The sequence below is a fragment of the Echiichthys vipera genome (genome assembly GCF_963691815.1).
Source record: "Echiichthys vipera genome assembly, chromosome: 2".
Lineage (NCBI taxonomy): Eukaryota > Metazoa > Chordata > Actinopteri > Perciformes > Trachinidae > Echiichthys > Echiichthys vipera.
The window spans coordinates 4,937,961-4,965,257 of NC_139827.1; the positions used below are offsets into that span (position 1 = coordinate 4,937,961).

At 43.3% G+C, this 27,297-nt stretch overlaps 2 protein-coding genes across 2 annotated transcripts; one reads left to right on the top strand and one right to left on the bottom strand.

Annotated features, from left to right (window-relative positions):
- Nucleotides 1–2,842: 2,842 nt before the first annotated feature.
- LOC310962520 (uncharacterized protein) lies at nucleotides 2,843–20,577 on the top strand. The gene is made up of 5 exons (XM_083935018.1): nucleotides 2,843–2,985; nucleotides 3,178–3,674; nucleotides 8,959–9,123; nucleotides 14,580–14,704; nucleotides 15,597–20,577. Exons 2-5 carry the CDS (start codon nucleotides 3,231–3,233, stop codon nucleotides 17,731–17,733), a joined length of 2,871 nt encoding a protein of 956 aa, XP_083791144.1. The 5' UTR covers nucleotides 2,843–2,985; nucleotides 3,178–3,230; the 3' UTR covers nucleotides 17,734–20,577.
- A 57-nt stretch (nucleotides 20,578–20,634) lies between these two features.
- lgsn (lengsin, lens protein with glutamine synthetase domain) lies at nucleotides 20,635–24,086 on the bottom strand (the record flags this gene model as incomplete). The annotated part of the gene is made up of 4 exons (XM_083938658.1): nucleotides 20,635–21,828; nucleotides 22,115–22,281; nucleotides 23,142–23,838; nucleotides 24,042–24,086. The coding sequence occupies 4 exons, from the start codon at nucleotides 24,084–24,086 to the stop codon at nucleotides 20,635–20,637; spliced, it is 2,103 nt and encodes a 700-aa protein (XP_083794784.1).
- Nucleotides 24,087–27,297: the final 3,211 nt, after the last annotated feature.

Consider the following 27,297-nt stretch of genomic DNA (forward strand, 5'->3'; position numbering starts at 1 on the left):
CTTCTGATGTCTTTGTGACTCATCTCCTCTCTGCCTTTAATGTTTATTTAATCAGGTAAGATTAGAAATTTACGAAGAAGTTTCAAACACACAAAAACCTTAAAACTCTCATTGAAATGTTTAACATCAATGCAAACACGAAATATACTTTAGCCGCTTATTTTAAACATGCACACAAACATTAAAAACACACAAAACAAGACAGTATCAGGATGTAGCAACTGTAGAGAAGCAGCAGTTACAAGCCTGCAAACTCTTCACTCAACGGCTTAGTGGAAGAGTGGGTCGTCCTCCATTCAAGAGATCGGGTATGTAAATGTGGTGTGAATGGTTAGATTAGATGGTCCACTGCCATCAGTGTGAATGGGTGAATGTGACAAACACTGTGAAAGCACCTTGAGTCGTCAGAAGACTAGAAAGGCGCTTTATAAGAACAAGTCCATTTACCATTTATGATTCCATGACAGCGTATTAGGGCCAAGTATGATATTAACTATGTTTGACTTCTTCTCATAGATTTGCCACTTTAAATTATTATTTTCTTTTGATACTTGGTCCTAATACAATGTCGTATGATTCAGACACCAAAGGGTTTTTGTTTCTTTTTACATTAGAAAATGTTTTGGTCCTGAAAGAAGAAGAATGAAAGGATTTAAACTTCCATTTATGTTGGATGTTCATGACAGGAGAGAATACACGTGCTTTCCATTGGTACCAAGATGGAGTCTCTACGACGTTCCTATCAAAAGTTATGGCCTATTTAAAATAGGGTTAAGGTTTGAGATTAGGGTTAGGGTTTAGGGGTTAGGGTTAGTTTAGAGACTTGAAACTTTGGCTACCCCCCCCCCCCCCCCCCCCCATTTCTTGGGTGCTGAGTTCACTCATGCTGCTTTCATTGTGATTGGACGTCGGGAACCCTTTGATCTTAAACAAATGTGTGCTTATTTTTTTTTCCTTAGGTGCTCATTTGTTGAGACTTCGCCTACCCCCCTATTTATGGCCATACGCTTTTCATTGGTACCAAGATGGAGTACCATAGGGTTAGGGTTAGGATTAGGGGTTAGGATTTAGGGTTAGGGTTAAGGGGTTAGGGTTAATTTAGAGACTTGAAGCTTCGCACAACGGAGCGATGTGGCTCTAAATATTAGTTGTTCAGATACAGATACCAGGATCAGAAATGTCTCAGATGCTGTGTAAAAAGCGTGCGAGTACGAAAGTGTGCACCGATCTGATCCCACGTAATTTAGTCCTGAAAGAAATCTACTTTAAAGTTGTTTAGTTGTTCATTTTTCATGAGAACTGACTGTGAAACTAGATAGTTAAAGAAAGCTCTGTGGCATTCACTCATTCAAAGAGTTTAACCTGAGCCAGAGGTTACAACAATGACCGCAATCATATCACATCCATAACAAAACAAAAACTATATAGAGTATATATAGTATGCAGTGGTATGAGCCCATACACAAGTTATAGGTATTTGAGTGTGTAAGGAACATCTTTATAAATGCTGTGTTTATCTTTGTCTGTCTACCAGTGAACACAACAACTGCAGGATGTTTGTGTAAAACAAGCGATTTGGGTGAACTTTAAATAAATTGCTTCCTGTAAATATTTCACCAGAGATTAGAAGAAGAAGAATTCCTTTATTCATCCCGCAACGGGGAAATTAAATTTTCACTCTATTATTGTTATTAATCATGTTACACACACACAGGCCCGAAATACACACACATGCTCAGACAGGACCTTTATACATGCAATTAATGAGAGATGTCAGAGCGAGGGGGCTGCCAGTGACCGGCACCCCGAGCAGTTGGGGGTTCGATGCCTTGCTCAACAGCACCTCGGCAGTGCCCAGGAGATGAACTGGCACCTCTCCAGCCACCAGTCCACACTCCATTCATGGTTCACACAGGGACTCGAACCAGCAACCCTCCGGTTCTCAGGCAAAGTCACCGCCCCATTAGTTTTATTTAGGAGCTTTTAACACAATTATCCGTAGTGGTTAGCACTGTCGCCTCACAGGGAGAAGGTTACAGGTTTGAATCCCGGCTGGGGCCCTTCTGTGTGGAGTTTGCATGTTCTCCCCGTGTCTGCGTGGGTTTTCTCCGGGTTCTCCGGTTTCCTCCCACAGTCCAAAGACGTGCAGGTGTTCGGTTCATTGATGACTCTAAATCACCTGTAGGTGTGAATGGTTGTCTGTCTCTGTTTGCCTCTATGTGTCCTGTGATAGACTGGCGTCCTGTCCAGGGTGGACCCCGCCTCACGCCCGATGTCAGCTGGGATGGGCTCCAGCCCCCCGCGACCCCGACCCCGGGATAAGCGGTTGAAGATGAATGAATGAATGTTAATTATTTTGTCATTGTAACAATCAACGTTTTTTTCATTTTCTTATTCATCAAATTATTTCCTGTATTTGTATCTTTTCACCTGGCTTTAGATTAAGATTTTTTTATTCATCAAATGTATTGTAACTCAACTTTTATTTGTTTGTAAATTAGATACATAGATTCATGTCCTCTAGCATGTTTTTTTGTACTTATTTATTTATAATTTTAATCCAGCCTCTAGTGTTTCTTCCCTTTAAATAGATGAGATTAAGAAAAGTGTTTCCTCCGTCCCTGTTTTTAATAAATGTTCATAAAAATGAATCGATTGACATATTGAAAGGCTGCATTATTCTGCATTTGACAGCGTAAACTCAGTGACAGCTGAACAGGTGAGCAGACCCGCCCCTGAAACCCAGGTGAGCTGAGGTGGGCGGGGCTTGGTGAGCTGTCAGTGGAGCCCACGGGGCAGGTACAACCAGCTCTGCGTTTGCATCGACAGTTCAAACCCGCTCTTTCGCGCTGCCGGTGGCTCACGCAGCAGAGTCCAGACTCAAAAGTTGACTGGAGGGTTCAACTTTTATATCTTTCTCTTTTTTTAAAGCTGTTTCTTTGAGGCTTCAGGAACACACAGGATGTCTTTATTCCCAGCCATGAAGTAAGTTTGTTTATTCTTCTTCTTCTTCATAATGTTGACACATGCCTCGTACTGTTTACCTACTTGAGGTGAATCACACTTGACAGACAGGTTTACCACTTAGTGCAAACTGCTTTTTCCTCACTCACTGAGCTCTGCGGTGTCTGTCGCTTCATTATAGTGTCACTTTAAACGCAACTTGTCACACTGCAGGTAAAGGAGAGACTTGTTTGATCATATAGAGACTCAGAGGGGATCTGGCATCAATGGAGTCCAATCTGTCCTGCCTGTCTTCACTGAGAGAAGACGACGATCCGGTTTACATCCAGCCACATTACAAGGAATCCTATCGCCTGGCCATTTACGCCCTCCTCTGCGGAGGCAAAGAGGCCTACCAGGAGTTCCTCCAGGCCGAGCAGATCAGCCACTTGCTGTCAGAGGAGGAAATACTGTTCATTTTGGAAAATGCAGAGTTACCGGTTGTGGAGGAGGTCGAGTCCTCTGAGGAGAAACGGGTCACAGATGAGGCCAGCCCATCCACATACTTCCCAATTGAGTCAGACGAGGAGGTGCCAGACCTGGACCTGGGCTGGCCAGAGGTGTCCCTGGAGGGCGTGGACACCAACATCAGCCTGCTGTTCCAGCCGCCCCGACAAAGCACACCCACCATCAAAGAAGTGGTTCGCAAGCAGATACAGGAGGCGAGGCAGGTGAGGACGTAAATATAAGTCACCTCATCCATTCAAATGTGTGGAGATTCATCTTCCTGTCTTTGGAACACACACACACACACACACACACACACACACACATGCACACACATTCAACACTGCGCACACACAGGAGGACAATAGCAGCACAAACGCACAATGAAAGGCGTTGCTTTGCACAGAAGAAAACACACATCACACTACATATTTCTCCGCGCACACAGCACACTGTTGTCCTTACAGTACTCAGACCATAGTCTAAAAATACCCCACTACAATGCAAGTGTTGTTGCAAAATATACTTAAAGTACCAAAAGTAAAAGTATTGATTGTGAAGACAGTCCAGTATTATTATAGAATATTATATTATGCTGTTTTTTTCACTGTGGAGCCAATTTTAGATACTTTGTCCTGGGTAAAATAGTAGTATAGTGCTGCATCATATCATAAAAACACGGGTAAAAAGTTTGATATTTGCCTCGGAGATGGAGAAGAGGTATAACGTAGCATAGAAATGGATATATTCAAGTAAAAGTATAGCTATGGTACGACCCATAGTACCATAGACAGTACGTAACAACCCAGTCGTGGTCCGTTCTCTCAACTTGATACATGCCACCTTGCCAGACTTTGACTCATTTCCTCTTACCAAAAAAGGACATGTATGTGACGTTGGGGGAGGGAGGTACGTCCATCTGACTGACGTTTACCTTCGAGGAGAAGTGAGGGCCAGAGGCTATCTGTCACTCAAGAGGCTGCGCCCCTAATTAATTATAAACTTTAACCTTCAATAAAACACAAACAAGCCTGGTCCAAAAACATTCACCCCCCTCTGTGTTGTCATGGAGATGTGACCTAAACATACAGACTAGGATGTTTTTTTTGTACCAGGCCTTAAACAGGTTTAATGATGCTGTGAAAACGCTGTTTAACATGGGGCTCAATGAGAAACTGCTCTATTATGAAACCTGCCCCTGGTGGCCACTCTGAGAACTGCAGTTTTTGGCACTTCCTTATTGGATCAACCAGGAAGTCACTGTGGTGGGGGCTTGGTTGGACCCAGCTGGCTACCAACATGAAAGTATGGGGTAATAAGCAGGCTAGGTAGCTAACTAGATTATGGCTGGCTAGTAGTTCCTCTTGTACTTTCCCTCTTTTTCCGGGGATTGGACTTTAGAAGTCTTTTTCAGAGCCCAGTGAACAACACACAATGACTCACACCAGTGCACTCTCAGGCCTGTTGTATTTAAGGCCGCGGGGATCAGGATTTCACCAAAGCGAGCCTTTCCGCACCTCCGTGCCTGCGTCCTGAGGGCAGTAGGGCGAGGCGGTGATTGAGCGGGTGTGGGTTATACTTGAAATGATGTTATTGTTATTGTTTGGTTGGGTGTGAGGAGACCTGGCAGCAGAGTTTGGCACGGTTAGTAACAGATTAAAAAGATGGAGGAACAGATGAGTAAAGATCTGCTCTGGTATAACCGGAGGAGAGGATGGAGGAAACAGAGTGCTTTAGGTTTGCAGACGACTGATCTGGTCTTTTGGGGGTTTAAGGCCTTAATGATGACAAATCAAACCAAATAATTCTAATAATAAACTTTATTTATAAAGCACTCTTCAAAACACAGTTCAAAATTAAAATGCAAAGGGACCGAAAGAACGAGGTCGCGGGTCCAAGCGGCCGAAATGTGTTTTCTCAGGAGGGGGGCTGGAGTCTCCCTTAGAGAGAGGGGGAGAAGTTCAGCATCCGTGAGGAACTCGGAGTAGAGCCGCTGCTCCTTTGCGTTGAAAGGAGCCAGTTGAGGTGGTTCAGGATCATCTGGTAAGGATGAACCCTGGGCGCCTTCCTAGGGAGGTGTTCCAGGCACGTCCAGCTGGGAGGAGGCCTCGGGGAAGACCCAGGACCAGGTGGAGAGATTAGATCTCCACACTGTCCTGGGAACGCCTCAGGATCCCCCAGTTAGAGCTGGTTAATGTGGCCCGGGAAAGGGAAGTTTGGGGTCCCCTGCTAAAGCTGCTGCCCCCGTGACCCGACCCCGGATAAGAGGCTGAAGATGAGATGAGATGAGGGAATAAAATGAACAAAGAGCCTAAAATACATTCAATTAAAAACCACTAAAACAGTCAAAGTATGCAATGATCTGGAGCCTTAAAAGTACCCAACCAACAGGGAGCCCAGCAGGGAGTTTAGCTGTCAGGGAGATAAACAGCGTGCACAGCAGTTTCTGCATCTCCAAAAGTTAAAATAGCAGGAGTTTGTGATGTGATAATTGTGCCGAGACAATAACGAGACCGCTCCATTCACATAAAACGTGCAGAAACACATCACAGGATCTGAACCTGAACCCCTTGATCTGACTCGGTCCTCGTGTTCGAGCCTGTGGAGCTCACGAGCAGACGACGTGTGTTGGATTACATGTTCCAACGCAGCCTTCCCGCTCTTCTGTAGGTCAGACCTGCTCTGCCCTGCAGCCGCTCTCTCTCTCTCTCCCTCTCTCTTTGTAATGCAACGTTAATGACTTCTGTGAAACTACGTGCTGAGGATTGTGTTTGCTTTTTAACTTCAGTCGCCGAAGAAGTGCTGCACATTATTTGAAAGCTAGGAACCTGAAGACGCAGCTCGGTGCTACTGTGTGTCAGGTTTTATTGTTTATTAATAAATTGATTTAGATCAATTGTGAAAGTGTCTAAGGTGCCATAACAACGTCTACTGAGCCTGCTCCGGCAGCGTTACTTTCATCCCCATTTCAATAAAGAATAAATAAAACATTTTGAAAATATCTAAACAAACATCCTGTTCAGTATCAGCTAATTGTCGACTATTAAAATAACGTATAAATAAAAATAAAATAAATATTTAAAACATACATTATGTTCTGTTTCAGTTAATTTCTGACTATTTAAATTAAGTATAAATAAAAATAAATAAATATCTAAATATACATCATGTTCAGTTTCAGTTAATTTCTGACTATTTAAATTAAGTATAAATAAAAATAAAATAAATATCTAAACAAACATGTTCAGTGTCAGTTAGTTTTTGACCATTTAAATAAAGTATAAAAATAAATTAAATATCTAAATTAACATCATGTTCAGTATCAGCTAATTGTCGGCTATTTAAATAAAGTATAAATAAAAATAAAATATATCTCCTATATGAGATCATTTCTAAATCACCAAAAGCATAGTTTTTCATATCAGCGCATTACGGAAAAACACGGCCGTTCTCATTCCCAGGGCGTCACACACCGCTCTCATGTTCCAGCCCTCTGCGTTGCGTTGTGCGTCGGTGCCAAGTGCACCGGGCGTTAAACAGTAAACCCATCTACAGTGATACTAGACGCTCAGCAGGCGCTCCGCGAATAAGAGCTTATATGACCAGTTAGCAGGGAACGGGTTGTGAAAATCTATATGCCGATACTGATGGAGCCGACAATACATCGACCTCTGTCTCAAGTTGTGTCAGTTACACTATAAAAAACTGAACAACGGTAAATTTAATGAAGAAGAAGCAGCATATGCTACTGTTACAGCTGTGACGTCCAGCCGGCAGAACAGAAGAGTTGCAGGAAAAAGTAAAAACCTGAGGCAATTTTTCATCATTACTCCTGTTCTTGCCAGAGCATGAAGTAAATACATCTTACGGACAACGTATTCCTCGCACAAATGTGCAGTTCTTCTTGGAAAAGGTTATGGTGAAGGTCATGTTTCCCTCTCAGACACAGGACATTAAGCAGCCAACGTGTCTCAGCTTGAATGTTCTCGATGTTCAGGTCGACAGGTTGTGGCGGCGACCAGCTCGCCGTCTCCAGAACTGAAACTAATCATTCAGAAATTACAGCAGGGCACGTGTGTGTGTGTGTGTGTGTGTGTGTGTGTGTGTGTGTGTGTGTGTGTGTGTGTGTGTGTGTGTGTGTGTGTGTGTGTGTGTGTGTGTGTGTGTGTGTGTGTGTGTGTGTGTGTGTGTGTGTGTGTGTGTGTGTGTGTGTGTGTGTGTGTGTGTGTGTGTGTGTGTGTGTGTGTGTGTGTGTGTGTGCAGGAAATGGACTTTCATTCCACAGATATCAGCATGTGAAAGTGATCAATGTGTAAAATCTAGTCCTTATCGAGACTCATGCCATAAATCAGTTTGCAGACATGCTTTCAGTTGTAAAGAACATCCATTTGATACGACATTCTGTGATGTGTCCGGTTAATAATTTACCTCGTAAAGATTTATATCAGGACAAGACGACTACAAGGAGATGCAAAATGACCACAAACAAACAAAAGTACTATGAAGAGACAGAAAAGACTAAAAATAGATTGAAAATCACTACAAAAAAAATGCAGAATGACTAAAAAAACAGATGCAAAAACCATAACATAAAGACACAAAATGACTAAAAAAATTATGCAAAAACGCCATAAAAGATAGAAAATGACTAAAAATAGATGGAAAACCACCACAAAAGATGCAAAATGTCTAAAACTAGATGCCACGCACGCACTGAATTTCCTGAATATATATATATACATATATATACAGGTATATATATATGTATATATATGGTAAAAATAAATGTAGCTGCCGTGCACTTTGCATAATACATTGTAAGGCAAGGCATCTTTATTTCTATAGCACATTTCCTACCAAGGCAACTCAATGTGCTTTACATAAAGACAAAAAAAACAGCATAAAAATAATAAACACAGTTAAAAACAGGAGCAAAGAAGAACAAAAAGTGAAATAAATAAAATAGATCAAGTTTAAAGTCATTAAAAAGAGCTCAGCTGTAAGAACAGTGCTCACAGTCGGGGCTGATTTCAGATCTGCTGGTAGTTTGTTCCAGTTGTTTGCAGCATCACAGCTAAATGCTGCTTCACCAGGTCCAGTCTGAACTCTGTGCTCCACTGTCTGACCTGAGTGAGTAGATCTCAGAGCTCTGCTGGGTTTATACTCTACTAACATGCCATTCATGTGTTCTGGAGCAAAATCATTCAGTGATTTGTGAACCAGCAGAACTTTAAAGTCTATTCTGCAGCTGACTGGGAGCCAGTGTCAGGTCTGATCCCTTTGTTGTGGTTAAAACTGGAGCTGCAGCTGTTTGATCCTTTATCGGGGGAGTCCAGTCAGAAGACCGTTACAGTAGTCGAGTATCGGCCTCATCGTACCCAGATGTCATCATACTTCTGACTCTTCCCACATCCTCAGATGCTTTTGTTTTTTTAAATACAACTTTGAATACAGTTGAAGGGTTTATTCTGTATTCAAAGTGTTTACACATGTTTATTATGTCTCCAGGTTATTGCCATAGTGATGGACGTGTTCACAGACGTGGATATTTTCAAGGAGATCATCACTGCCACGTTGAGAGGAGTGGTAGTCTACATCCTCCTGGACGAGTCCAACTTCAAGAGCTTCCTCACCATGTCACACAGAGTGGGCATCAACATCCAAGACCTCAAGGTGAGAAACAGACAACAAAAGAAGGGTATCACCGTTAAAGTCTATTCTGTAGCTGACTGGGAGCCAGTGTCAGGAAACCGGGGCGATGGGATCTGATCTCTTTGTTCTGGTTCAAACTCGAGCTGCAGCTGTTTGAGGGCGCACTCACACTGTCCTTCCGCACCGCGCCCCGGGCTTTAGGGTACTTGTCCCCCCGCGCCACAGGCCCGGTTGTACTCACACTACCTGGGCCTCAGCGAATGCTTCTTGCTGTCCATACGCCATCACACCGTAACACGTCACACGCATTGATGACGTCATCGCGATGCGTCTCTTTGTTTCCAAATCTTTCCATAGACCTCAGAGTTTTTGTGCGTCTTGTCGACTGTTTTTGAATATTTTCATCGACCAAATCTGCAGTAAACACTCCACCTCCGCATCACACCAACGTGAACCTTTTGCCGCCATTGTTGTTGTTGTTAAATGTCAGCTCATGGTCCGTCCTTCTATTTTCTATTTCCGAACAGGCGCACATAAATGACGTCAGAACCGCCGTAAGCATCGTGCTCGTACTCGTACATGTGCAAACGTGCTCTACAAAAGCCCACCTCTCTCAGACGGTCCGTCGACGGCCCGCTGGCCGCAGTTATGCGCGGAGCGGATGCACTCACACTGGTCAAACGCACTAGGCTTTAGTTGAAAAAACGGTTTTGGCCCGGTGCGGAAAGACAGTGTGAGTGCGCCCTGATACTTTTTTTCTTTGGCACCCTTTAACATCAGTCTGTCACATAACGGACTGTTTTACAGTCTTGTGCTACAAGCTTTGGCAGACAGCTACATCCATATTGAGAGGCAGTCCATACAGGTCGATAACAGAATGCACTGGAGTTCAGCTCAAGGAGGAAAGATTTGAACCGAGTACCAGTGCATTCGGTAATCGTCCTGTATGGACTGCCTGTCAACATGGACCTACTGGTAAGACACAGACTTGTGCTTTTTTATACACTCTGGGTTCTCTAACTACGTTGTTGGTGCTTTTTTATGTGAAGGCTCCCTAATCATGCTACTGCAGAGGTTCGGTGCTAATTTGATCATACTAGTGGCTTAAAAAATGCCGGTTTGGATTTGTTCAGCGCACCGCCCCGAGCTAATCAGTGTTAGCCCTTTGGGGCTGTTAGCATCTCTTCGGGCATTCTCTCTGCATGGTTGATCAACAAAAAAAACTGTGTCCACGGCTTATTTGATGGATTTTCATGCAGAGAAAGATCATGGGGTCCATTTTCGCTGGACTTTCACTTTAATGTGGAGCCCTGCGTATGTCATCTGTTGTCCTCTTACCATTAAATAACCTCAGTCATCCGAGTGAGAACAGGAATATAAGCAGCCTTTACCCACTCCCTCCTGTCTACTAAGGGTCAAAACACTCAATTCAGAGATCTTAAAATGATTGCTTCTTATGTTTGAAGTTTAGTTAATTTGAAAACAGGGACAGTGCACATTAACAACATTACTGTAAATGCGCCAGGAGGCTATTTTTCATCTGTAGTCCCTAGACCAGGGGTCTGCAACCCACGGCTCCGGGGCCACATGCAGCTCTTTAGCCCCTTTCAGTGGCTCCCTGTAGCTTTGGAAAAAAAAATATAAACAGTGTGTAAATAACGGGGTTTTTGCACAGTGGACAATGGAAAGCATTTTATCTTGGAGCTCAACGTGATATAAAAATATTAGGTGAAACTAAAATATGCGTCACATCCTTGGTCTACAGCCCACAGCCTTTCCCTGCAGGGGGCTAATGTTGACTTAGTGACCCGCACTGCTGCTGGATAAACCCCCCCAATACATTAGCGAAGTAAAACAGTGTTTCGTGGACATTTTAATTTGATTTCACATGATGGTGGCCTCCCAGTTTGCTTGATATGTGGTGAGAAATTAGCGAACAACCACAGTTTTAGGACAGGTAATAATGCCAGGTAACAGTAACTTTATCTAAACGGTTATAAGCTGTGACGTCAAATATGTTTTGCGTCTCCAGACACATTTTATCTGGTGGAAGAGGGGGAATATGGCTCTTTTGATAGTAAAGGTTGCAAAACCCCTGCCCTAGACAGACGTTAAAGTCACCCTAAAAACAAAGCAGAATATAGAATATAGAAAAAATTTGATTAAAATTACAAAGTCACGAGCCAGGGCAATCTACAAAACATGCACAGCAGTTAACACACATGACAAAATAGCATCAATTTAGAAAACATCATTCAAGACGCAAGACACATCCCACCACAGCACGCAAAGCAGAAGCACAAATACAGAACGCATGCAGCACAACAAAAACAAGAGCACAATAAGACAGCACGCAGTAAAAAGAGAAGATGGCTACAGGTTCAGCAAGAGAAGCCTGAACTATTTAAAGGCACACAAGAACTTGTTGAATATTTGTGGACATTTTCTGACATTTTGCAGGGTTAAGAAAAACACCCGTCCACTCGCTCATTCATGTTTGTAGATTTGTATTCCTGCCAGAGGAACCTTCCCCTGTGGCATGACCTTCTCTGCTGTTGGCAAAAGGATTAGTTGGATTAAGTCTGACATTTTGCTCCACACCCTCGTGAAAACGCTGTCATTTACCAGCATCTCCCTGCTGCGTGCGTTTTTCTACCTGTCATTATCATACGAAACAACTGCAGCAGCAGCCGCAGGACAGATCTGTTGGTGCGGCTGGATTTTCCTGTTGAGCGGCATCGGGACGACGTCTCAACAGTCCAAAAATAACAAGACGTCAAGAACATTGTGACGGCTTTGTAATCAAATTGCTTAGCCAGTAGCCACATCAAAATAGCAGCCTGAGAGAAACTGACGCACAGGTTTGATCTTGTCAAGTATCACAAAGGGTGTGTTTGCTTTTCGGTGTGTGTGTGTGTGTGTGTGTGTGTGTGTGTGTGTGTGTGTGTGTGTGTGTGTGTGTGTGTGTGTGTGTCTGTGTGTCTGTGTGTGTGTGTGTGTGTGTGTGTGTGTGTGTGTGTGTGTGTGTGTGTGTGTGTGTGTGTATGTGTGTGTCACAGGAGGACATTTGTGAACAGTTGTTCTTTGAGGTTAGATTGTTGAATAAAGGGATGAAAAGGCAGCATTGTAACTTGGAGATAAGTGGTGTCTCAGACCTCCTCCTCTGTTAAGCGATGGTTTCTCTACTTTTGCATAGAGGCTTCTTTTACTCCTCTTTCAAACCCTCTGTCCTCTCTGTCCAGGATGTGGACATTGCTGTCATCAAAGGAGTGGGCTTTCTCCTTGAGGTGCAAGTGGACAGCAGAGTCCAGGCCTGAGGAGTTAGCTCTCCTGTGTTGGGCCGTGCGTTATGCAGTGGTTGTTTTGTTTCTCCAATGTAGAGATCTTTGCATTGGGAGTGTGGTGTTGTGTCCTTGGGCTGTACTAGTCTCTGTCTGATTGTGTTACCGGGTTTGAAATACACAGGGATGCAGTGTTTGTTAAAGATCCCCCTGAGTTTCTCTGATACCCCAGCCACATACGGGATGGCTAAGTTGTTGCTGTCCAATCCTCCTGTGACTCCAAAGAGCACTAAAAAAAGTCAAAACCAGCTACCCACCAACGACTGCCACTCTAATGACGGCCGTTGGCACTTGGAGCACAAAGGGTTCCAGTGACATCATCGGCCTTGTGAGAGGTTAAATACCTGGATCTCCACACCAGTTAGTTGGACCAGTCCCAGCCTGGTCCTGGTCCTGGTCCAGTCCCAGCCTGGTCCTGGTCCTGGTCCTGGTCCAGTCCCAGCCTGGTCAGATGCGTACATGAACTGATGAAGCCTCTTGGATGAGAGGTGAAACGTCTTCCTAGACAAATAACCAAGTCCAGTTGAAAAAGTTTGAAATCAAATTTAAAAAAAAATTGCTTTTAATCAGATGTTTGATAAAGTTTGGCTGAACTACAAATGCTGTGGCTTATATTACATAAAAACATCATATCACATGAATGCTTTGTGCTAATGCTTTTCCATTTGGTGGACATGTGTAGACATGGTGTCTGGTTGTACATGACAAATTTGGTACCATTTGGCCAGTATGTGGCGCTGTAGCAGCAGCAATTAGCTATAAAGGAAGGAATCTGGAGTCTGTGTATGTATGTCATTGACTGTCATTCACATATTTCACAAACTATCCATCCAATCGACTTCACACTTGGCGGGTGTGTCGCTGAGTAAACAAGGGAGTCCAATGTCAGGTTTGAAGTTGATCGGAAGCAGCAGCTTTACTGGGAACTAAGCAATCAGCCCTTTTCTTTAACTTTATTTTAACCAGGAAAAAGACTTGTTGGGATTAAAAATCTCCTTTTCAAAAGTGTCCTGGTCACAGTTTCAGACATGACACGGAAATACAAACAACCATACGGTAAAAAAGTGAGAAATACCATCTTCTAAGATATCAAAACATAGTTCAACATTTAAAACCTCTACAGCCAGATGTGACGACTTCCAAGTCTTTTATCATCGCTAAGACAAAATGTGTCCCTGTGGTTTTTAAGATGAGCAATCCAACTTTAAAGCTACTTAAGGGGAAATAAAAGGGGGGAAATCAGATGTCATTAAACTAGATTACATGAGAATCTAGGCATTACACAATTGCTTAAAAGATTAAAAAAAGACAGTTTTGCCGTTCTTAGTTTGTCACAGCTGAGGATGCTGTACAGTACTTTGAACTGAGCCATCAGTTTTTGCAGTTGTCTAGTTGTGGTTGAACAAGTTTGACCTGCTGGTGACGATAGGCTTCTTCCTCTGGGGACCACAAACCTGCACCAAATATAGAGTATTCACATCTGTGTGTCTGTGGAGACATTCCCTCTCTAAATGGAAACACGCTGCCATGTTAGTGACTCTGCTGACAGCGGTTGGTCTGCCGCTGGAGCTCGTCACTGCCGGTTATGCCACGTTCACTTGTAATCTGAAATTGTGAATTTCCAACTTCTAAATCAGGCTTGTAGTAAGGGCCTAAATGTAACAGGAACGTGTGTGTGTGTGTGTGTGTGTGTGTGTGTGTGTGTGTGTGTGTGTGTGTGTAGTTTACATATATGGGGCGGCCCAGAAGTAGAGAGGTGAATGTTGCCGATAAAGTTTACGTGAGGGCAAAAAAACACATAGTGACCGTGAACGTGACAAGATGGAGGCTCTGAAAGAACAGGCTCACCTGCAGTTACATCCCACCGCCAAAGAGGCCGCTAGAAACAACATATCCCTAATCTGATTGCTTAAAAACAGGCAGTGTGGGGGGGGGGGGGGGGGGGGGCAGCCGAACATGTGGCGGCAGAGCGTTCCAGAGCTAAAACTGAATGCACTGGTTTGAAAACACACCTGTATTTATAACTACTCAGTTTGAATAATGACAGAAAATGTAATATCTCTCTTTCTTTTTCCGTGGCTGAGGTATAGATCTAACCTCTAACCAGGTGACTCCTTTTGTGTGTTTCTCCATCAGAACATCCGTGTTCGGACGGTTCAGGGTCAGCAGTATCAGTGTCAGTCCGGGGTGAAGTTCTTTGGCGAGCTGGAGCAAAGATTCATTGTGGTGGACTGCCGAACAGTGTTGTATGGAACATACAGGTGAGTCAGTCCTACCCTAACCCCTTTTTCCCCTACATGAAATCAAAATAAGGGCCATGAATCCACCTGTCAAACGCAATAACTCAAATTCCCCTGGTTTTAAAGGGAACCTATTGGGCTCATTTTCAGTTTCATACTTGTATTTTGGGTTTCTACCTAAACTGTATAATTGGGATGAACGTAGCTACTGTGACGTCACCCATTGGTTTGTGGGTTGCCGTTTTGAAGCCATGAGATGATACTAACCTACTAATAGGTGCGGCATGTCTTGGTATTATTACAAGATCTACATTCTTTCCTCGGGTGTGGTTATAAAACATTTCAGGGATTTCACAAAGGTCTAATATGTTTATCTAATGGGTTGATAATGTCGCAGAAGTCAAAGCAAAACAGGGACATATATAGCCTACTAAGAGGACATATGGTGCCTCTTACTGTTTGTTCTGGATTCTATTAATAAAACAAATTTGTAAACTGAGAAGAAACCATAAATCCACTCTCTCACTCTGTAAGGAAAAAAATACCTGTGAATACCCGGTGTAAATGTGCGCAGAATGCATGAAAAAGGCTTGCGTTATTATTGGATCTGAGCCAGGTGTAAATCCATACAGTGTGACCATATTCTTAAGAGAACAAATCTGCCTGACAAGTTGAAAGGGCAGCTAACTTTGCATCCATCTGCTAGCTCAAGCAATTCTGTAGTAGTAGCTAAGCTTGTCGTTAGGAAGTCTTGGTTCTACCTCACAAAAAATGACGCCCATACTTTGCAGTCTGTTGGTTGACAAGTCCGCCAGCCCTGCCTAATCTCGATAGGCATAGTGAGATCTGACCCCTATGCAGGCAGAATCAATATAACATGAACTTTCTAACATGTCGCCATTTTCTTTTTCAGCTACACGTGGGCGTTTGAGAAGATCAACCTCAGCATGGCCCTGGTGATCACTGGTCAGCTAGTTGGCTCTTATGACGAGGAGTTTCGAAGACTGTACGCTCGCTCCACAGTCCCTGCAGTCCTGTCCAATGAGAAGTCATCTGTCCAGTACCTCAGAGACAGTGTGGCCATAAAGAGTCCAAGCTCCAGCCAGCTTTCTCTCAACCAAATTCACACGAGAACCAAGTTGATGCACGGCATGAGGAGCGCTCAGGACGAGCAGTTTAACATGATGACCAGAGGCCTGAGCGTGCAGGAGAGGCTGCATCATTCTCACTGTCTTGACATGGGGAATTTGGTGCGGGGACACAGTTATGGAGGAGAACTCCAGAAGTTAACCTCAATGACTCGGCTGAGGATGGGGACCAAGGACCTTGGTGTCCCTGTTGCTCCTGAGAAGATGGGACCTAACCTGAGGGGGGGCGGCGACTTGCTGCTAGTAAACAGGATCACTCAGCAGCACCTTAGGCACCAGACTCGTTACGGAGCGGACCAGAATCTTATACCATTCAACTCTGAAACATCACTCCACCGGTGGAAAATGGACACATACTTTAATGACAGCGATATGCCTCTAGATGCTTCACGCGATGCAATATCCCCAATGGCATCTCCATATAGTAGCCACACAGGCTTAAACGAGCTTCAGTCACAGCTGATTCACAACAGGTCGAGGGACATTAAGTCCAGGATAGAGGAAATGAGGCAGAAGAGGCTCAGTCTGCAGGAATACACCAATCTGAGGCAGAGCCAAGAGACCTTGAGGGCTATGTATCCACCTCTGGAAAGACCTAAATTTATGTCTCCGATAAGAGGCCCAGACATGAGGCAGAGTGTTGCAGAATTAGAGCCATATCCGCAAAACGGTTGCATCCTGGAACCATCCAACCACAAAGACAGTGATCCAAATAAGGACGGTAGCAAAAGAGAGCAAACTCTCACTGATGGTCACCGCTCTGCCTCTCACTGTGATGTAAAAATGGCTCCAGATCGAAAGACAACGCAGACGTATGACTGGCATGAGCCTCTTTCCAGGACAACTTCTGACTTAGATATGAAACTAAACGATCCGTCGCTCAAGCTCGCTCATTTGCAGCCCAGCGGCCTTCAACACCCAAGAGCGATGAAGTCTTTGACAGAGATCCCAGAAGAGAAAGAGGGTTCACGTGTCAACAGTTCGGACTCGGCTGCATTCAAAGACGGAAATGAAGAGGTTTGCAAAGGTGAGAAATATGCTCCAGAGGAGAACTCCTGCTTACCTGCAGATTCACAGCGCCAGGATCAAGCCCGAGGAGGCTCTGGTTCGATAGGTAAGATGGCAAACAGCTCAGGCTCAGGCTCGGCTGCATCAAAAGAAAAAAAGAGATCAACATCCAGTGAGGTACAAACTGTCCCAAAGACCTTAAACACCTCCACAGGATCCCAGCAAGCAGTTGAAGCTAAGATTAGCCACAAGGAAAAAAAGCAAATGCAGCGTGAGGAACCACCCCTTCAAAGGAAGAATTCCTTGAGAATGAAGGTATATTCGATGCTCACGCCAGACGACAAGAAAGCATCCAAAAAAGAGGAGAAGTCGCTCCAACGAAAGGCCTCACAGAGGTCGCAGACTCCTTCAGGCTCAAACCAACCAGTTAAAGCAGACCATTCACAGGCACCGGTGGTGGAGCAGACGTCAAAGAAAGGCCGATCGCCGACTATCTCCAGATCGCACAGCTCTCTCGGTAGTCCAACAGAGACAGAGAAGCATAAATCTCAATTCCCGAGATTCTCTCCGCAACGTTCAAGCAAAAAAAAGACGAACCCCGCAAGAGAGCAGGACCGAGGCTCGAGTAGCACTCTGGACGACGAGGGAGCGACTGTCATACACACCAGGAGAGAGAAAGTCTACAGTCGGTTTGAATATTTTCTCAGCACTGAAAGTATTCCTCAGGATAAATCAACAAGGGGGGCAAGTATGTCACCCTCAGAGAAAGACAAAGCTTCTTCCCTGAACAGGCATGAATCTGGCTATCCGACGTATCAGGCACAAAGTGGCTCTGAAAACAAACTGGAAAAATTCATGCAGCGGGTAGGAAATCTAATAAGCAAGAACAAGTAGAGTGTGCAGGAAGAGAAGAAAGGCAACCATGCTCAGGAAACCAGGCAAATTAGTGCATAATCCATGCACTGTTTATTGATCTGTTTGGGCTTCCACAGAGAGACATAGATACCGTATGTGGTCACCAATGCAGAATCATGCATTATATTTTTTTTGGTTGTTAATAGGTTTGATAATGTGGCTAAGATCTTATCAGGGAAGATGTTTACAACCAATGCCAAAACCAGCCTGGTCGCCACAAGTTAAAGAAACATTAACTTCAAGACAACATCCAGGGAACAGGAAGTGCAAAAAAACGATAATTCACTAACTCGATATGAACGTTTACAGACACCTAAAAATACTTTATCATGTGAGTTGAATCATAAGAATGGTTATGAAAATACATCTGTCTTTATTTTGAGTGTTTACTGATTTGGTGAGGTTTATATTTTGCCATTAAAGCTTTTCTTACCATTCTGGCATGTCGCACAGCACTTAAAAAAAATTTGAACGTGTACAATTCAGCCTCCCTCCAAAGTCCCACCCTCTCCCCCCTGCCAGACCCCTGACGCTCCCTCCTCCCTCCACACGTGCGGTGAGAAATTGAGCAGCGCAAGTGAAACGGCTGATTATTTGATACTACAAAATTATGTTAGAAGAGGAATACCTTTATTCGTCCAGCAATGGGGAAATTCAATTTCCACTCTATTTTTGTCATGTTACACACACACAGGCCCGAAATACACACACATGCACAGACAGACACTGGGGGTTCGGTGCCTTGCTCAACAGCACCTCGGCAGTGCCCAGCAGATGAACTGGCACCTCTCCAGCCACCAGTCCACACTCCATTCATGGTCCACACAGGGACTCGAACCAGCAACTCTCCGATCCCCAGCCTAGTCACCTATGGACTGAGCTACTGCCGCCCACAATGTTAGCGTTAATCTTCACTTTGTTGCACAAATGACATAGTATTACAGAACTATAGTAACTGATTACTGAAACTCATAACTTTTTAGCTCAAGATGAGCTCGTGTCGACTCGCGTCTCACCTCTTGAGGCACCAGTTCTTCGCCGTTCCTCGCCATCTCTCACAGACCGCCCCTTCCGCTCTGCAGAGAGGAGCGTCACTGAAGCGGTGACAGCGGTAGGTCACTGGAAGGGACGCTGCGACGATGACAGGCAGGAAGGTCGCCAAATCATTTTATTCAGACCAAATAAAATGATTGGTCAGACTTTTATCAGAAATACATGAAAATTAAGTATTGATGAGTTTCAACACCTGGTGGATATGTTTTACTTTTTAGTCCGTCATACGTTTATTAGGAGCATTTTAAGGTTACAAAACAAAAGTGTCAAAATGCCAGAAAGGTAAGAATTGCTTTAAAAAACCCAAACTAACAGCGAATGTATCTACTAACAAGTGTTGTGTGTGTGTTTGCATCAATGTCTGATCTTCCTCTGTGCCATAGAGCACCACTGAACACACACACTGTCATTCATTTTGACTCAGTCCCACACACACCGTCCTGCTGCCGTAAATACTTACTACTAGAGCACCAAGTGTGGATTCATCTGTCGCTGTAAATAGTCCCCAACAAATGACTTTGTATTTCCTCCTGTTTGTTGGATAAACCTGCAGTGACCATTTGTTTTAGGAAATTACTGATAAAGCGATATATATATTTTTGACCTGTTTACAACACTTTGCATCTTTAGTAGGAACCTATGAAGCTTTGAGAGCCACTGACGGGGTTAGAGGGTCAGAAAGTATTAAGATCACGTCGGTTTTGGTCTCATAACAAACAGATATAACATCACCAACCTTATCTTTAAATGCGCTTTTACTTTGTCTAATTTGTCAAATACAGTTTTTCTAGCACGGCTTGATGTTGTGCATTTTCCTTTTGTTGCTTTTTGATGATTTTGACATATTTGAAGATATTCATGTTTGAAGCTTGTGTGGCTGTAACACAGAGAAATCCAGCTACTTAATACAACATAACATACACTACAACCATGTTGAATAAAGGGAAATGTAGCCTTGAAGGCTTCAGTGGGACGTCCCTAAGAAGAAAGTTAATGTGACTCCAGATTAATGCCTTTATGTTTTGTTGGATCAACTTTCTATTGAAGAATTGATTCCTTTGATATCTGATCACGGTGAAGTCTGTGTGCTTTCCAGAGTTACTATAGGACATCGCTTCTGAAAGCTGCTGTTGAATATTTAAATGTCGTTTTTCAATGTAGGTAGGAGTATGCGCAAAATTACATTCACCTCCACTTGCAGACGAACTTTCAGAGCAGGCCGTCCTCACCAAGAACAGACAGTAAGATGGTATTTTTGTAATGTGGGTGAACATTTTCTGTTGTGAGCAGTACCAGGAGGTTTTTACATCTAAAATACATCGTAAATAAAAGCATATAATGTGATATCAATACTAGAAATATGAAAAGCAGCTTGTTTCCCAAAGCACATATGCTTTTTAGGATTTCACTTGTGTCTTTTTTGTGAAGCGAGGCAAAGTTTAGCTGAGCAACGCTTGGATAAAGTAAAATGTATTTCTCTCTCAGACTACAGAAAAAACAGACTTTAAAGATTAAAGATGGAGAGATCCTTTCTTATTTCATATTTTGGCTTTCTTATCCAGCACACTTATTCAGTGTCCAGGCCACTTTTTATATAAATACACAACAAACAAACTGCAAAACTGCTCTGCATGTTGAGGGTGTACTTATACCTTTATTTTGCATCAACTCTGAAAAACATCTACAACCTGTATTATAATAATAATAATAATAATAATAATAATAAGGTATGAACAATAAGGTCTAAATAAAAAGCTATTCAAGCTGTTTTTCATGCTTTTATTTGTGTGGCAGGAGAAAGTGTGTTTTCATATTATAAAAGTAATTCTAGATGAAATACTCCAGGCACTTGTTCCTCTCGTCGTCCAGTTCTTGGGTCTCGATCTCAAACTTTTTCATGGCGATGAAATACTGAACAAACGGCTCTCCGAGGGTGCTGCAAATGACGTGATCCTCCCCCAACGCCTCCAGAGCGTCGTCGAGCTTCACGGGAACGGCAAACTCCCTCTGCTGACTGGGGGCTTTGTTCAGGCTGCTGTCGAGGTTCAGGTTCCGCTTGATGCCGTCAAGTCCTGCAGCCACAGTAGCAGCCAGCACGATGTAAGGGTTGGCCATGGCTGAGCCCAGTTTGTTGTCAATGTGCGTCTCCCTGCCGCCGTGACACTTGATGTTGAAGGAGCTGCTGTTATCGTTGCAGCCGCATGTGGCGTACAGCATTCGTTTGGGGTCTTTGATCGTCTTGGCGATGTGGCTCCGGCAGCCCAAGCCGGGCGACATCAGGCAGCTCAGGGCAGCAGAGTGGGTGAGGAGCCCGGCCAGCCATTTCCTGCCAATCTCAGATAGCTCGCCCGCCTTCTCTCCGCTATGAAAGAGGCTACGTCGCCCGTTTGCATCCCACAAGCTGTGCGAGAGCACCCCAGCATTGTACAGACCATCGTCTGTGAAGAAGCTGGCAATGTAGCTGTGTTTACGAGCCATCTCTTTGATGCCGGTGCGGAAGGTGAAGGCGCTATCTGCGGCCGAAATCCCAAACTCTGGCCTCAGGTTGATCTCCATCTGGCCGGGCCCGCTTGCAGAGGCGATGCTGTCTATGTCTGCGCCCATGCAGTACATGCTGTCCACCAACTGCTGGAAGAAGGGCAAGTCGTGGTTGCTGAGCAGCGTGGTGGCCGGGAACAGGAGTGTCTTTGGCCCGATCCGGTCGGGGGCCCCGAGGACGCAGCATTCATAGGTGAAGGATGAGTGCAGGGAGAATCCAAGGCTTTGGAGCTGGCCGAGGAGCTGCTTGGCAATGAGGCGGGGTGATGTGCGCAGGGGGCTTCCTGTCACCGTGCACGGGTCGCAGATGACCCGGGCTGTCTGCTCGGCCCAGGGTAACACCCTAAAGGTCTGAAGATCAGGGATCAGGAGGACATCACTGCTGAAGTTGGCAGTGTTGGCGTTGTCCACTTCGTTGCTCTTAGGGCTCAGGGTCAGCTCCAAGTAGCTTCTCGGCATCGGTACTCCATAAACTGCTTTTTCCTGTGTATGCAAAGTTTATATTGAAGCAATTGTTACACATTTTGGGAATATACCACTTTTTGAGAGTTAGCTGAGAAGAGAAATACCACTCTAATGTAACTGTGTTAAGTATGGAGGTGAATAGCCTATTTCCATATCTTTCTCTTCTGTATCATACAGCAATTCTTCTAGATAGATGGATGGAGATAGATAGATAGATAGATAGATAGATAGATAGATAGATAGATAGATAGATAGATAGATAGATAGATAGATAGATAGATAGATAGATAGATGAGGCGTTTACGTGGAAGAAGCGGACAGGCACTGTCTTGGACCTGGACACCCCGTGGAGGTCGGTGGCCTCAAAACGGACAAAGTTGATGTTGTCTCTGGCAATCTGCTGCTTGATCTGCTCCATGGCTGCAATGAATCTCTGATTCCCAAAGACCTCAACAGTCTCGTTTCCGTTATCTGTGGAAAAGAGTTTGAAATATCTGCCAAAACATTTGACAACCATTGGAGGGTTAAATTTCAACAGTCTTTAACAGGCAGGAACGTCAAACTGGTGGACTATTGCTGGTGGGTGAGCGGGTAGCTTCACTGCAGTGGCACAGAGCTAACGTTTCCAGCTAACGCTAGCTCTAGCTGGCTAACATTAGCTTTAGCAAACTAGGTTTAAGACAAGTTAGAACCACTGTCACCAGTACAGTGTTTGTCCACCAGAGAGCACTGACGCTCAGGATGTGATCCCAACTAAGATAGTGGTCACAATTGTTTATGCAGAAAACAATCACACAATATATGATTTTAATTATACCAACTCCCAAATATATATATATATATATATACCCGTATCGATGTAAAAATTCCAGTACCAGTTGGGCTATAACCGAGAGCAGCGATAACCTATTGAAGAAAAACTCTCCAAATAAGCAACAAACCATTGATCCAAGTTGCTCCAAAAGTGAAACTAATGATTAGGAAGTTTCTTAGGAATGAAAAAAAGATGTAGATCCTTCTGCTGGAGATCAATCCAAGTGAATGCTACTAACGGACAAATCCATTCATAGAAGTAAGAAGACCACAAATAAAACATTGCATTTTTTCAAAGGGTTAAAGAGGTCATCAACCACTGAATCCAAGTTCAAACAGGAACTGGACAGAGACAAAACCAAGAGCTTGAAACAAACTTGACTCCGGATGGAGACAGGACTTGAGCACCTTTGTCCTCCCAGAGCTGAAGCTATCTACTCAATTTGCCAACATTTGAGAAAAACATGTCTTAATTTATATCAGGAATACACTTTTCTTTTAACCAAAGCTTCACCAACCTGTATGAGAACCTCCAGTCTCTCCCCAGGAGCCGCCGCTTGCATATGTGTGAGTGCTAACTCCAGGCTGCCTATTTGTGTTGGCATCAGCCCTGAGTGAGCTGGATGAATCCACGCCGGACGGCAGCTGAATAGATGTGCTATCTGTGGACCTGGGCCCCTTTCTGGAAGCATCAGACTGGGGTTTGAAGGTACTGAAGACCCTGTTGGGGTTCCCATCGTCCTGTCGTCCATTGGGCCTTCCACCGCCACCACCTCCACCACTGTTGCTCCCATGGAGGTACGTATAAGGACTCCCTGGCTTCCCGTCATCTCTTCCCCGGACACTAAGCAGAGGACTGTCCCTCAGGATGGTCTTCAGCTCCTCCATGGTTTGCCGGGGGACGCCCGTCTCACCGTAGGATACCCTGGTTTGAGAGGACGCCTCCGTGGCCCAATCCTCCTCGTTGACAGGTTCGTCCGTACTGGCATCATCGACTCGCTCTGAGGGCCTGTGAGGCAGGGGGCCGATGGAGATCACAGTGGGGGTGTCCGGAGGTAAAGGGATGCTGGTGGGGGAGTGGACGATGGATGGACCTCCTCTTCTGCTGCTCCAGTCCTCCGGAGGCGCATGTCTCCCAGTCACCCTCACTCCCTTCCTGTTGCCCAGACTCATCCTTGTGCCGTCGATTTGGTCTTTGCTTCTACCCTGACCCGCCTGGAAAACACACAACGGGTCTGTCACAAGTACGGTAAGAGATCATCAACTTTATGTGAAGAGTTACCAAAGACTGTAAAGAATTCAATCGGTAATAGTAAATTAGAAAAGCATGGCTCAAAGACAAATACAAGATCCACAAACAAAAGTTACATTAAAATTGATGTATCTGGAGCCAGAGCTGCTGAAAGTACAAATGAGAAAGTTTGATGTGGAGTTGTTACCTTGAAATCTTCAGAGTCATTCATTTCTTTGTCTGGGCTCGTTCATGAACGGGGATTTGGAATTTGATGGGCCTCCTGTGAAGGCAGAGCTTCACTCGCACATTAATTTTTATAGACAATAGTACAATGGTGACGGATTAGAAAATTCTTTTCGCCACCCAACGCCTACGGGAGTCCGGCTGGAAACTGGCGGCGGCCGGCCGCCGGTGGACAGTGAGCTGCTGCTGCTGCTCTGAGCTCATTGGCTGCCCGTGAGGACAATTCAGAGTTGCCTTTGTGTCATTTCAAAGTGAGAGTGCAGAGCTCAGCAGCTCTGTTTGTGCTTCCAGAAAGATATGGGAGCAAAAGTATTTATTCCAGAGAGATGAAACCACACAACTATGAGGAGCAGACAATGGCTGCTGTTAGTGATGGTCTGTGCATTAAAGAGCTGCTGTCTGCGTGGAATCGCTCTCTGTTTCACAGTGTTTTCTTAAGGCAAACAGGCAAACGGCTTAATTTCACTTCTCACAGGCTTCTCACAGGCTTCTCACAGGCTTCCCTCCATGTAGTTTATTATCACAGAAATATAATGGCACCACTTCCTGATACCTTATATGTATTAAAATGTTCCATTTGATCCACTTGGTAGAAACATCACTCAACTGTGATTAAATGGAGCGTATGATGAGATTGTTATGTCAACTAATTAGGAAAGTGGTTGGGTGGATTATGAGCCAATGGGCCCCTGAGCACAGACACACAAAAGAGACCCCTCCATCGTTTCTACATATACAATTTTGTAGCTCTTGGTGGTTCATTTGTGTCTCTTTGTGGTTGTTTTGTGTCTCTTTGTGGTTGTTGTATATCTCTTTGCAGTTGTGTTGTAACTCTTTACTGTTGTTTTGCAACTCTGTGTTTTTTGCATCTATTTGTGGTTGTGTTGTATCTCTTTGCTGCAATGTTGTATCTCTGTGGTTGTTTTGTGTCTCTGTGGTTGATTCGTCTCTCTTTTTAGTTGTTTTGTGTCTCTTTGTAGTTGTTTTGTATCTATTTGCAGAAATGTTGTATCTCTTTATGGTTGGTTTGTGTCTCTTTGTAGTTGTTTTGTATCTATTTGCAGAAATGTTGTATCTCTTTATGGTTGTTTTGTATCTCTTTGTGGTAGTTTTGTGTCTCTTTGTGGTTGTGTTGTATCTATTTGCAGAAATGTTGTATCTCTTTATGGTTGTTTTGTATCTCTTTGTGGTAGTTTTGTGTCTCTTTGTGGTTGTGTTGTATCTATTTGCTGCAATGTTGTATCTCTGTGGTTGTTTTGTGTCTCTGTGGTTGATTTGTGTCTCTTTGTGCTTGATGTGTATCTCTTTGTGGCTGTTTTATGTCTTTGCAGTTGCCTTGCGTCTCTTTGTAGTGGTTCTATGTTTCTTTTCTCTCTTCTTTTGCATCTCTATGTATGTGTCTCTTGAAGTGATATTTTGCAGGTGTAGGACAGGAGGCCCCTGACACCTCTTTTCATTTCAGACATTTCTACCAATAATTTCATAAACAATTGATTTGTACCGAAAATGCACCATATTAAATAAATCAAATATATATATTTTCCATAAGACATACCTGGAGATTTTATCTATACCACCCATTCATATCACTTAAAGTAGTAAAAACTAAAGAAAATAAGGCTATCATTTAATTATGTCTATTATTATTGTGTGAATGGACCCTTTAAACTTTGAAAACACAAAGAGCTTCATCACATCTTTCACCCTATTTTTCCAACTTCCATCAGTTTAAAATGTAGATTGTCCAAAGTGGATGCAGAGACTTGTGTAAGAGTCCAATTTGATCTTAATAATGAACCATTTGACTTTTTAATAATAATTCTGGGTGTTTTGTGGAGTGCACGTGTGTTTCCAGGAGGTGAAAGAGCAGTCGGGCCTCAGCAGTCACCACCTGACCTGTGCAGCATGGAGGCGGAGAGCTGTCTGAGCAGAACACCTCACATTTTCAGGGTGGGGTTTTAAAGAGCTGCTGCAAGCTGGACACAATTCAATACAGCAGGGACCGGAAGTTCTCTGGGCGCCTCTTCAAAATAAAACTTAAGGTGTGTCAGTCATGGGGCCTAAAATAGCTGCAAGGCATAAAAGAAGAAATAAACATAAAATACTTCATCAAATCCTCAAGTTAAACATGTAATCAAATTGTATTTGAAAGTACAGAATATAATAAATGATAGTTTAATTGTTTTGAGTTTAGCTGTGTGAAAAAAGAGCTTTAAAGTGTCTATTTCAGATATCTGACAAATATTAAATATCCATTATTTCGTTCATATATTTCAAATTCTTTTAACAGAACTTGAATTTTAAATGTTCCTTGTAAAATAAGTAACTTAAATGTACATATAAATGCCATGTTTTAGCGGCTGGGTAGCTTGTTAATGTCCCCACAGGATCAATAATGTCTCATCTTAATCAGTAATAATACATCATTATTTATTTTGTTGAATAGATTTTGTACTATCAATTTGAATCTACAGAGAAAGTACAATATCTCCCTTTGTGATGTAGCAGAAAATGGAAATACTTAAAGATCCCCTCCACACATGTATTGATACATGTATACAAATAATCTGCTTAGAACAATTATTTGTGTCTGATGTGTTTTTTTTCTGCAAAAAAAGATCCTTACGTTTTTTAAATCCATAAAAAGGCATTTAGTACAAGTGCCTCGAAATTATACTTACGTACTGTAATTAATTTACCTCCCATGTTTTGTGTTTCTTAGTTATTTTCTGCTATTTTTCATTAATTTACTTTATTTAAAAAATATGATCGGGGCCATGGATTCATTTAATACATCAAATAAAAAGTCACACCTTCTGCAATGGATGTAAACACCTGTTTGAAAGATTAATTAATTCATCAAGTGTGACACAACATAAAAAACAAAGTAACAAAACAAAATATTTAGAAGATGTCATAAACAATATTTATAGCTAAATGAATCGTATGTGTTCAAAATATCTGGACAAATTTACACCAAATTATTTAATTTAAGTATCATATGTTATTGTGTGTGTGTGTGTGTGTATATATATATATATATATATATATGCATTATAATTATTTAATATATACACTAGTTAAATATTTACAATGCCATACAAAAAGAAAGTTGTTTCATGGTTGTAAGAGTGTTTTAATGGTGTTTTATTTTGAAAACGTTCTGACAGGAAGTCGCTTCGTCTCTCCTCGCTCCA